Source organism: Schistocerca cancellata, chromosome 9 (genome assembly GCF_023864275.1).
Source record: "Schistocerca cancellata isolate TAMUIC-IGC-003103 chromosome 9, iqSchCanc2.1, whole genome shotgun sequence".
Taxonomy (NCBI): domain Eukaryota; kingdom Metazoa; phylum Arthropoda; class Insecta; order Orthoptera; family Acrididae; genus Schistocerca; species Schistocerca cancellata.
Window position 1 is genome coordinate 318832218 of NC_064634.1, and position 13830 is coordinate 318846047.

Sequence of the window (13830 nt, forward strand, 5' to 3'; positions counted from 1 at the left end):
ACTATGCCTGCAAAAAGTGATATAGTAAAGCATGTGAGTGGTAAGAAACTTGTAATTGTGGTGACCAGTAAAGGCAACCTAAATTTACCGATATGTCATGAAGTGGAAACTCAAGATAACGTACAGTTACGACTGGTGAAACTCGCCTTGCTAGTTTTGTTGCAGAGCATGATTTATCACTTTGGGTGGTTGAACATTTACTGAAACTCAACCAGGCCATGTGTCCTAATTAACAAGTTGCAAAACATATTTATTGTGGCATAACAAAAGTAGCTGAAAACGTAAATGTTGCAAGCAAGGCAAGTTTCGTGAATTGACACACTTAAGACAAATAATAAGACAGCAATTTAGTCTCACTGTTGATGAATCAACAGATAAGGATTGCATAAAAGATTTGTGGTTGGCAGTATGTGTTCCAAGTGAAGGAAATGAAATAAGTGAGGCCTTTCTGGGATTGATCCCACTTACTGATGCTACTGCTGATATATTATATCAGGAGATTGTCAAGTTCTTGAGAATATGACTGGTTTCACAGCAGAAGGAGTGAATGCTATCTTAGGGGACTGTCATTCCTTATCCACTTTGTTTAAGCAAGATATTCCAGAGCTGTTCATGACGGAATGGTATGTGTATCCTTTGTTTGTTTAGCCCTTCCTAGAAGCATACAAGACGTAGTGAGGGATGTTCACAATTACTTCCAGTGCAGCCCTAAACATATTGGTAAGTCTAAAGATTTTCAGAACGTAGTAAAAGTAAAGCCACAAAAATGATTTCATCCTAGCCACACACACTGGCTCTCTTTCCATATGGTCGTATCCAGGCTCCTTGTGCAATATGATTCTTGGAAACTGTTTTTAAGTTTTTAAGTTTTTAAACTATGTCCATAACTACGCAAAATATTGAAAATCAAACCTTTGTTGCAGGTAACTTATGTAACAGCTTCCACGGGCAACTGGTATTGTTAACTGGGATGGTCCCTTAGAAATACAGATTACTTAGCCACACTGTATGAATATTTCGGTTAACTAACTGAATCATAACACATGCATGTTTTCTTTGCACAATCTCTTAAACTACAATGTACCACACAAGTTTTTACCTGCTTGGATGATGAAAAGGAAAGCTTTGGCAGATTAAGACTTTCTATGTCTACATTGTATTTCTGCATTAGGTCTAAAAGCAATTTCTGGATGTCTTCGCGCTTGCGATTGACAACTTCTTCAGGAAACCAGTCTGCTAGTTTTTTCATTGGCAAATGGTAGTCATCTATTGGATTCTGAAACAAAGGAAAAATACTGTCAGGTGATTTGGAGAGGTGAGAGAGAGAGAGAGAGAGAGAGAGAGAATGTCACACTATTTGATTGTTGCATAGTGAACACATTGTTTGCGTCACATATATCTGACTGTACTATGTAACCTGAAATGTCACCTGGAGCTGCTGAGAAGAAATATTTACTAATGTGTTAGACAATATTAATTAGTAACCCCTAACTGCATATTTTATCAAAAGGAAAAGTTAACTTGAGAAAACTATAAAATTACATGGAGGTAGAATGGCTGGACAGAATTTGCTTTCACAAAGTGAAACACTAATCACGTCTAATAATACATGTCCCATGTCCTCCCAACATATGGGTCCCTTTCATCCTTTGGTCCGAGTGATCTTCCCCTCCTTCCTAACCTTATCGAACCTAAACCTCTTCCACCCTAAGGAAGTAAGCTCTTTTTTTTTCTTTTCTTTTCTATTAAATGTCAGCCATTCTGTCTCCTCCTAATTTTATAGCTGCTTATTTTGAGTAGCAATAAAAAGTGTACTTAGAAATGGAATAAATCTGCCAACAATGCTGGAGTCTGCTATGAGAAGACACTTATCATAAAGCTATTTAATAAAAAAGGTTAGCTGCATAATGAAATTAGCATTTCTGCACCTTGATGACCAACTGAAAAAATCAAATATAAGCCTTCACTTACTCTTACACTCTTAAAATTGTAAGGCTTCTGCTTACAAATAATATGAACATATCCACTCTCAAGGAGCAAAAATGCATTCAAATGGAAATCTGAAACAATGGGTTCAACCACATATGAGAAAACGTTAAGTATCATACTTCTATACACAGACAAAGGGTATAAGAAAGCAATAAAAAAATTCATAGTTCAGAAAGAAAGATAAACTGAGAAGACCGATTCAAAAATTTCAGAGAAAATGTAAACATGAAGCAAGACAATAAAAGTGTCATAATGGATGATTAAATAAAGGTATCTTTGAACTGTAGTGAAGAAGACTGTTTAGGATTAGAGAGATTGAGTAAGGAATAAAAAGAGTCTTGCAATGAATCGGACAGAAAGAACACCTAATAACATTATGGATTATATAGGATGACTGAACATATACAACAAAGTGATTATTTGCTGGAAACTAGTAGAATGCACAATGGAAAATAATAATCCCAGAGACAAACCGAGAAATGAGTATGTGTGGCTAGCAGTCCATTGTCTTGTCTGGCACAGCCCTGCATACTCCAACAGGCAGCACTACCACATCGTGCCCCACCCCTACCTTGCTATCTCTCACCCTGCCCACACAATACTGCTTCTATATGGCCACTATATGCCCCAACCAAAATAGCTACTCACTTCAATCGGGCTTCAGTGCTCTGGCACGACAGTATGTGAGTTGTGAACATATGAACGTGTGTTTTTCTAAATCTGAAGGTGGTTTGTGTCTGATAGCTTAGCCTACTTCTTAATGAAATTGCCACTTAATGTCACCTCTTTGTGGTGATCAGTGCTCTATCCTAGCTCATATTGTTATATAGGCCTAATCATTTATCATTTAGTTTACAGCAGTTATGCTAAAATGTAGACAAACAGGTAGCAAACAGGACTGCTGACAGTATCAACGCAACCTATGTGGTTGCAGGCCAAAACAAAAACATACAGATGCCCTTAATTATTTGCAATAATTGTGTAAGATACACATAAGTAGCACAGAATTGTAACAGCCTTTATCAAGAAGTAAAAAAGCAATGGCAATTCAATGAACATTCGAAAGGATGAACCTATTTTTGTCACTTTTCATAAAGATTGAACCAAACAACAAATTAGTCCACTAATGGTGAAGTTTGAATTGTGTAACAATTGGGAAATGATGTCATGTTATTAAATTACAAACTGGTAATGCTATCTGAACTAACTGCAGTGGCTTCTGGAAGTATAAATCTTTGAAGACATACCAAATTATGATCAGTTGTCCGCTATTTTGACTTCGTCAAGCAACTGACCCAAAGCTGTACTACAGCAGTAAAGAAAAATGATAAAAAATGTTGACTCAATGACATTATCAATAAATGCAGTCAAAAACACTGTTCGAATAGCCAAGGCATGGTAACAGCCCATTTAAAAATAATTACTGAAAGTTTGTACATTAATTGTGTCACCTTACTAACATTCAGAAAGCTTTTTCTTGCATGTGCTTTCTAATATCCATTGGTTTCTAGAAAAGTACCATTAATAAACAATGTTAAGACAACTTTTTTCTAAATAATTTTCTTGGTTTCTAATACATCAATGAACAAGATGACAACCTCTAAGCATGTCGAAATATGGTGTACTTTAAAAAATCATATTGGTAGTGGTGATGCATTACTACCTCTAAAAATATTTTTGTTATATATACTTCATAACAATTACAATACACTAATGACCATAATTTTACATATTTTATGAATTTACATCTGAACAGTATAGAGGCAACACTATAGCATACCATGAAGAAACTCTCGACATACTGCAACAGGTACAGACCACAGTCTGTAAAATTTGTTTGTTGTGGGACACGTGGCGAGGCACCTTTGATTGTATCCTTGTTGAAATCTCGGCTGCGACCCATCTTCGTTCGATATTCAATACGCAGATAGTCTCTAAGCGTTGCCACAACACGTGTCCGGCTAGCTCCCGAAAGTGAGTCAAAGATAAGAATGCAGGGCCTGTATTGAAATAAAAATAGACACACCAAATTAAATAGAATGGGAACTGAATCAAAAGTCTGCAGCCTACTGCTTCAGTACATAACAGAAATTTCAAAATCAGCAGACCCAGTCAAAGGAAATTTCACAAAAATAATGACCACTACAGCACTTAAAGAAAACTGAGACTATATGTAGCATCAAAACCAGTTTGCAGCATCTGTTAAACAATTTCTGGCTTTCTACTGCACTGGGAGTCGAGAGAGAATAGAGGAACATCAAGCAAAAGTTGATGAAAATGTATTTTGGATAGCCTATTAAGGCTAACCATATGGAAGACACACAACACACACTATGACATCTGCCTGGTGCCACACACTTATGTTTGCAATACCACCACCATGCTTACAGTGCATTACGTTTAATAACTTTAATTTGTCTGGTACCACCTATTACTTCCTCCCTGCACCAAAGGCACAAGCGGTATTCTTGTGTAGAGTAAATAACAGATTTGATTAAGGGGAACTATAGCTGTAACACTATGGGATAGGTGACTACAGCAGGAAATAATATCAAAATTAATGACAAATCAATGGACTATAAAATATGATCAGCACTGAAAACACAAAACTAGAATTAAAGACTTGCATAAGCAATGAAACTATATTTAAAGATTCAATATCAATCAGAAACCACCACCACAGCTCTACTGATTTGCATTTATTATGTTGTGACCAATTTCATTCAAAACAAAATCAGGTTACCTGCAGTTACACAAAACAATAATTAGGATAAATGATATGCGATTCACATTGCCAAGAACCTTCCTAACAAATCCACCCAGAGTTCTGCCCGTATGACGGCTTAGGAAGACTACCGTATTTACTTGAATCTAAGCCGCACTCGAATCTAAGCCGCCCCCGAAAAATGAGACTCGAAATCAAGGAAAAAAAATTTTCACGAATCTAAGCCGCATCTGAAATTTGAGACTCGAAATTCAAGGAGAGAGAAAAGTTTTAGGCCGCACCTCCAAATTGAAACAAAGTTGGTCCATTGTAATATGAGACACAATTTAGGTCGAATGAATGATGATACAGCTACAGTAGTTTGGTTCGAGTCTTAAGCTTAGAAGTTAAGCTTTACAAGGTAGCCATTGTTGTGTGTCAGGCGCTCCATCTGTATTTATACAGGTAACCTTCCTTTTTCACGTGCTTCGTCTAGTTTAAATTCATTGCTTATTTTTCTTTGATCTGATAAGTGCCGTTCTCTTTGTTATAGGTGTTTACGTCACTCTAAACTGAAAATGCATTACTGTACTGTGTCATGCATTGTATGTCACATTCTGATAATGAGTGTTTACGGCCTGTCGCTGCTCGTGGCATGGCTTGCTTTTGTGCGCGCTACCACCGCTTACAATTAAAAAAAACAAAGAGAGAGAAATCATCTCATTAGCGAAACAATGGTAAGAGACTGCTATTTGTTGTTACTTACACTGCTGCTTTATTTGATAATGATCAACAAGAACCAAATAATATATATATATATATATATATATATTTATTTAAAAAGAAAGATGATGAGACTTACCAAACAAAAGCGCTGGCAGGTCGATAGACACACAAACAAACACAAACATACACACAAAAATCTAGCTTTGGAAAGAGGGAAGGAGAAGGAAAGACAAAAGGATATGGGTTTTAAGGGAGAGGGTGATGAGTCATTCCAATCTCGGGAGCGGAAAGACTTACCTTAGGGGGAAAAAAGGACAGGTATACACTCGCACACACACACATATCCATCCGCATATACACAGACACAAGCAGACACATATGTGTGTGTGTGCGAGTGTATACCTGTCCTTTTTTCCCCCTAAGGTAAGTCTTTCCGCTCCCGGGATTGGAATGACTCCTCACCCTCTCCCTTAAAACCCATATCCTTTTGTCTTTCCTTCTCCTTCCCTCTTTCCTGACGAGGCAACCGTTGGTTGCGAAAGCTAGATTTTTGTGTGTATGTTTGTGTGTCTATCGACCTGCCAGCACTTTTGTTTGGTAAGTCTCATCATCTTTCTTTTTAAATATATTTTTCCCACGTGGAATGTTTCCCTCTATTATATATATATATATATATATATATATATATATATATATATATATATATATATATATATATATATCTTCTTCCGCGTTTGCTGTTGTCTCACTCTAGTTTCGTAGTTTATTAGGCAGACAGGATTTAAATGAGATAGCAGCAAACACAAAAGAATACATGGCAAAATGTTTATATTCGTATTATTCTTATGGTGAACAGGATACCGCATGTGATTCACAATTCATAAAAGTCCCTATTGGCAACCATCTCTTCTCACAAGTAGGAAAAAATTCAGTTGTCCATATTGACAAACATCCCAAACAGTCTTGCCAATCGAATTTTCGTAGTACACTGAAATGCTGCTACATTCGAAGATGAACAGTACGGAATTTGTATTTACTTCATTGGATAATGTATGAAAATGCAGTGTGACGCAGAGGTTTTGGCACCAGTATTTATCTTTGTGCCTGCAAAGCATGCCTGTGTAGCGCTACGTATATTCGACGGCAGAAGTTAGTTGTGGCGGCACCTACCAAATTTTTCAGAACTTCCGCTTAATTTGCACTCGATTCTAAGCCGCAGGCGGTTTTTTGGATTACAAAAACTGGAAAAAAAGTGTGGCTTACATTCGAGTAAATACGGTAGTTAGCTTACGTAACACTGAAGGCAATTTTTGGAACATTATGATCATATAAAGACACTGCCGACCACTTTGTAGGCACAGGGTGAGCAGCGAGTGCATGTATCTTGACATGCTGAGTAAACTAGCTTGTCTAGACAGCACCACTCCAAAGGAGAGGTAAATTTTAGGATATCATAATCATTACATATATACGCAATAACCTAATTGCAGAAGTGACATTCAAGCATAAAGGTACCACACAATTATTGAAACAATTTGCAAACATTTATACACATAAAACCTGAATAAAACAATTATGCACAACAAAAAATTGGCCAAACGCATGTTTGACACACACACTGAGGGCTCTGTACAAACATAATTACGTATGTAGACAGTTCATCCATCCCATGAATCTTGATGATCTTTCCCTTTTATTGACACTGAATCTGGAAAGAAATTGGTCCTGGGAATTTCAAGGCCACACCAAAATCTCTAAGCTACTTCCTGAGACAAGCCCAGACATATAAAATAAGTGAGCAGGGGACTTAAGTTTATGTATCGAGAGAGAGAGAGAGAGAGAGAGAGAGAGAGAGAGAAATAGAATTAATAAAATATTTTTTATTTACTTACATTTTATGTTTGCATGCAGTATTATTTCTCTATTACGCTTCTGACAGACAATAAAATGCAATGGAAGTTCTAATGCCAGAAAGATATTTTTTATGTGATATCATTAAAATTTGACAATTTTCGTATTTTTTTGCTTTACTTGTGCTGTGAAACCTTACTTCTTGCCATATTTCATGATTCTAGTTCAATGGGAAGCACCCTATATGCCTTTATGAGTGAGATTCCAAGTATCAAAATATGTACCATAAATGATGATTTATGGTACATATTTTGACTGCAGCAACTTAGGAGCTTAAATTTTTTACAGCACCACAGGATGCCCTTAGGATGCAACAAATTTCAACTTGGTACCTACACCAGTTTCTGAAAAGAAGGGATCTTAGCAGTCAATCAGACCGATAGACAGACTGACGACAAACCTATACTGTAAGAGCTCAGTTTTTACCGATTGAGGTATGGAACTCTATAAAGAGAATAATTCATGTGCCTACACAAAGCTGTATCATCATCAGACAGAGAAAATAGCAGGTGGCACAAAAGACTAATTATGTACAATAAAACAGTAATAGTGATCACACAGAACAATCATAAACAATGAATGAATGTGATTAGAAAGAATTGTACTGTCACTCAGTGGGTCAAATGGAGCACTGCTCGTTGTGCTTCTGCCAGCCAGTCAATGGGATGTTATACAATTGTTGTATTACACAATTTGCCTTAAACTTTATGTAAGATAACTAGACTTTTTATGTCATGATACTGGTACAACTCTGTGGGTATTTGTTGCGAAGACTGTTGGCTGCGTGAATTGCCAATCATTTATGTTTGTCAGTTGTTACAACTTTTATCATAATTTGTGTTTTGTCTAACTGCATTTAACCTGCCAGTGATGATATTTCAAATGAACCCAGCCACAGCATAGACATGTGTCAATAAATACAGCGGTCATGGGTTCTTTTCATATTAACAAGAATAAGCTGTGGATCGCAAGATGCACAAGGTCACACATTCAAGGAAAGGTAGAAAAAGAATTCCTTCCTGCAACATGGCAGGAGACTGACGTACAGAATTCAAATTTTCTTTATCCAAAAATCAGAGACAAAAGGGCTGGAGGAAAGGAAATGACTCACTGAAGAAATACAGTGCAGGGATGGATGAAAGCCAAAACGACAATACAACATCGCAATTGACAGATTTAAGACACAAGGAGGTAGAAATGGAAGAGAAAATCTGAGAAATCACAGATAAGGAAAGGACGCAGATAAGCATATCTGTAAAAGTGGGCATGAACCATGAACAGAGGGGAAAGGAAAGCGCAAATACTGGGATACAGATGCCACAACACACAAAAAAGAGCAAACAAATGAACTGAGGCCAGCACTGGGTAACATGAGAGAGAGAGAGAGGTAGACAATGACAACAACAATTAATGTAAAATGAGATCAAGTGGTTCAGAAAAGCCAATATGCGTCACACAACTACCCACCTATGAGATGATGGTGACTGTGACTAATATTGGCGTGTATCAAACAGTGGAAAATCCACGATGGAATGTAACAATATCACCATGTAGCGGAGATGCTGAGTCGCGATAGCCACAACAAAAAGATTCACACAATTTTAGCTTTTGGCCATTTGCAACTTGCACACACGTCTGCAGTCTCGGAGAGATGTTGACCTCCACCTCACAGATGGCTACATCAGTACCTCTGTCCATATCAAAACTACTAACCACCAGCAATACTTCCACTTCCAACAGCTGCCAACCATTCGATACCAAGAAGTCCCTTCTGTACAGCCTAGCCACCTGTGGTCATCGCATCTGCAGTGATGAGCTGTCCCTCTCAAATATACCGAGGGTCTCACTGAAGCCTTCACTGACCGTAATTATCCTCCCATCCTTGTAAAAAAAAAAAATCCCCCAGTGCCTTATCTTTCCAGGCTCCCACCACCTCCCAAAGTCCCACAGTCCAGCCACAGAGGAGCATTCCCTTCGTAACTCAGTACCATTTGGGACTGGAGCAACTGAATTACATTCTCCAGCAGGGTTTCGATTAGCTCTCGTCGTGCCCTGGAATGAGAAATGTCCTGCCCACTGGCCTGCAGCCACTGTGCTGCATTATATGCAGGCATGACAACCAACAAGCTGTCTGTCCACATGAATGGCCACCGACGAACTGTGGCCAAGAAAGAAGTGGACCACCCTGTTGCTGAACACACTGCCAAACATGATATCCCTCATCTCAATGACTGCTTCACAGCCTGTGCCACATGGATCCTTCCCACCAACACCAGCTTTTCTTAACTGCGCAGGTGAGAACTTTCCCTGCAGTACAATCTACATTCCCGTAACCCTCCTGGTCTCAACCTTAGTTAGTCACTGTCCTCACCCATCCAGTCCCCTCCCTGTTACCATTCCAGCACTACACAGCCGTCATTCCACCGTGACACCCAATTTTTTAATTTCTTTTTATTTTTCTCCTTTCCGCTACTTACCCCCTCCCCCCTCTGTACCTTCTCTCCTTCCCACCATCTGAACTGCAACACTTCACTGTCCACCACTCCCACCATACTATCCCCCTCCTCCCCGCCCCAGCCTCCTCCTTTCCACAACCTAGTTGCCACTCCCATCATGCACTGGTGCTGCTGCTGCTGCTGCTGCTGCTCGCAGTGTGGTTTCAGTTCTCTGAGACTGCAGACGTGTGTGCAAGTTGCGTTTGCATGTGCGTGTGTCTACTAATGACAAAGGCCTTAATAGCTGAAAGCTATAATGTGTGAATCTTTTTGTTGGGCCTATTGCGACTCCATCTCCGCTATATGGTCAGTAGCAACTTTCCTTCTCTGGTATTGTAATATTGGCATTAAGTACACGTGCATCTACATAAACACCTCACAAGCCATCTTTTAGTATTTGGCGGACGGTAGCTCGTATACTACTATCATTTACCACAATTCTTGTTCCAGTGACAAATGAATGACCATAGGGTGAGCCTCCAAGTAAACTCGAGACACACTGATTTTTACCTTCATGTTCTTTTAATGAGGTGTATGATGAAGGAAGCAATATACCGAGTGAATCAGAAGTCCTGCACAGGTAGCTTGAAAATGGGATTAGGGTGCAAAAGAGAGAGTAATTCTGATTTTCAGGTATGTTTTTTTAATCCCCCCCCCAATAAAAAATGCAGGTTTTATATCTTATCTGGCATCTTGAAAAAACTGATTAGAAATGGCACTTTTTTCAGTTTTTCCTCAGTAACTTGCTTCCAGTGCATTTTACACAAAAACATGCCCCTGTCAATTTTGAAGAACGTTACATTTCTCACAAATTTCATATAGAGCATGTTGGAAAATTCTAAAACCCTACTGAGATAAAAGGCTGTGAAATTCTGCAAACATATCTATAAATCACAAAAAGTGGGATATGTCTGAGGTTTTGCCTTACAAGCTTTTCAACGCTATTTTATGCACAATGCATAACAAACATTGTTGTAAAGGATTTAATTTCCTTGAAGATTTATACAAAATATGTGTAATTACTCACTATACAAACCCAAAATCTTGCATTAACAGTGTTAGTGGAAGTGGACTCTAAACTGAAAATACCACCCTCAGTGAAAAACAGTATTACCGTATTTACTCGAATCGAAGCCACACTTTTTTTACCAGTTTTTGCAATCCAAAAAACTGCCTGCAGCTTACTGCATTTTCATTTTCATACATTATCCAACGAAGTAAATACAAATTCCGTATTGTTCATCTTCGAATGTAGCAGCATTTCACTGTACTACGAAAATCCGACTGGGAAGACTGTTTGGGATGTTTGTCAATATGGACAACTGAATTTTTTCCTACTTGTGAGAAGAGATGGTTGCCAATAGGAACTTTTATGAATTGTGAATCACATGCGGTATCCTGTTCACCATAAGAATAAAACGAATATAAACATTTTGCCATGTGTTCTTTTGTGTTTGCTGCTATCTCATTTAAATCCCGTCTGCCTAATAAACTACAAAACTGGAGTGAGACAACAACAAACGCGGAAGAATATACATATCATGTCACGTTTATATTCGTATTATTCTTATGCCTAATAGTGATACAGTCAGAAATGAAGCACGGCAATTGACTAGAGTTTTAAATCTAAGATGACTAATTTCTGAGCAGAATGTAATGTACTAAAGAGACATCTGCAAAGATTTTCAAACGGAGGAAAATTTTCACTAAACTCTCGTTTAGAACATTTTCTATCATCCGCAGTCTATTATTTGGTTCTTGTTGATCATTATCAAAGAAAGCAGCAGTGCAAGTAACAACAAACAGCAGTCTCTTAACATTGCTTCGCTAATGAGACAATTCCTCTCTTTTTTTATTGTAAGCGGCGGCAGCAGCGCGCACAAAAGCAAGTCATGATGCGAGCAGCGACAGGCCGTAAACACTCATTATCAGAATGCGATAAACAATGCATGACACAGTACAGTAATGCATTTTCAGTTTAGAGTGGCATAAACACCTATAACAAAGAGTGGCACTTATCAGATCAAAGAAAATAAGCTATCAATTCAAACCAGACGAAGCACGTGAAAAAGGAAGGGTACCCGTATAAATACGGGCGGAGTGCCGGACGCATAGCAATGGCTATATGGTATAGCTCAACTGCTAAGCTTAAGACTCGAACCAAACTATTGTAGCTGTAACGTCATTCATTCGCCCTAAATTGTGTCTCATATTACAATGGACCAACTTTATTTAGATTTGGAGGTACGGCCTAAAACTTTTCTCTCCCCTTGAATTTCGAGCCTCAAATTTCAGGTGCAGCTTAGATTCAGGGATTTTTTTTTTTTTTTTTTTTTTTTTAGAATCTAATTTTTCAGGTGCGGCTTAGATTCGAGTAAATGCGGTACTGAATGTAGTACAATCAAACCTCTGTATAATAATTACCAACAGACTCATAAACCTGGATACAGTGATACTTTTATATGGGACCAACTGATTTCATATATGTAGTATGTTAATTATCACTCATTACTACGATGAAGTAAATTTATCAACACCCTGTTATAACAAAGACAAAATTTAGAGGAATTCACTATTTTCTATTTCTAAGAAGCTCACTATAGCAGTAGGTATTGTTTATTAACTACTACACTTTCATTTCATTTCAAGAAGCTTCACTACACACTACAGTACTGTCTTTATTCTAGCAGTAAAGAGAAGCTTACAGCCATGGACGAGCTGTGCTGAGCATCAAACACCGAAGAGCTCCTTTGTTTGAAAGAGTGTTTAGTTTGTCCACTGTCTAGCTTCAGTAGCAAACAAAAGTGTTTTGTTGAGCTCATGTACAGCTTAGCTCCATGATTTTTGCAATCTGTCAATATTTTTAGTTGATGTAAACGCTTTCGACTTCGCTAATATTTGGACAATGAGTGGAACTCAGAAACAAATAAGGTTGGAGACAATAATGGAGGTTTTGAAAGACATTTATATTGGAACGAAAGTAGTAGACGTGGGGAGGAAGTATGGACTTGCACAATCAACATTGGCTACATTCCTTAAAAAAGGAAAGGAAATAAAAGAAAATTTTGTAAGTGGCAAATTTAACCCTTCAAGAAAAATAATATTTTTAAGGCAAGTAACAGATGATTGCAAAGATTTAAGAACAGGCATGGGATCATTTTTAAAGAGATTTCAGGAGAAGAAAAGTCACCACCTTTAGATGATGCAGAATTTTGGAGGTAAAACACCATGTGTAAACTGTTAGAAAAATACAGTCCTTAAAACTTGTACAACATAGATGAGATGGGATTGTTTTATCAACTGATGCCAGAGAAGACTAAAGCCTTTAGAGGAGAAAAATGTAAAGGAGGGAAGCAGTCTAAAGTACGCCTAACTGTTCTCTGCACCAACGCGCCAGGAACACACAAACTAACACCACTCGTGATCGGACGATCAGCAAACCCACGGTGCTTCAAAAATTTAAGAAGCTTACCAGGTAAGAGGGTACTTACATTTTCTTTTACCTCCCTTTAATTTATAAGTTAAATCAGTACAGTATAGCTTCAGCTGTAATGTTTTGCTACAGTCATAATGTAAATGTGATTTATTTCATTGCAGTCAATTGCAAGGCAAATCAAAAAGATGTATGACATCCACTCTTTTTAGTGAGTGGGTGCTTTCGCTTGATAAAGATATGTCAATGAAGAATAAGAAAATTGCATTACTGATGGATAATTGTAGTGTACATAACAACATGCCAGCATTGAAGAATGTTGAAATATGCTACTTCCCCCCAACTCTACTTTAATTCTTCAGCCACTGAATATGGAGGTACTTAAGAACTTTAACACAAAATACTGTTCACATTTAGTTCAACACATTATCGTAAACAGTGGAAGAAAGGTGAGCAATCCCTACAATTTCAATGTGAAGCAGGCTTGTGACATGATTGGTAGTTCCTAAAAGTGATTGTGAACTGCTGGAAAAATGCAAGAATTTCTGAAAGTGAAGATGTTGGTGACAATG

General features: G+C 37.9%; 1 protein-coding gene across 1 annotated transcript in view; it reads right to left on the reverse strand.

Moving 5' to 3' along the window:
* Positions 1 to 13830, reverse strand: part of LOC126101384 (sentrin-specific protease 6-like) — a 193981-nt gene that overhangs the window by 15015 nt on the left and 165136 nt on the right. Inside the window, exons 17-18 of the mRNA XM_049912050.1 lie at positions 3770 to 3989; positions 1100 to 1276 (exon numbers count right to left, since the gene is read on the reverse strand). Of these exons, the coding sequence (XP_049768007.1) occupies positions 1100 to 1276; positions 3770 to 3989 (397 nt within the window). The remainder of the gene's footprint in view (positions 1 to 1099; positions 1277 to 3769; positions 3990 to 13830) is intronic.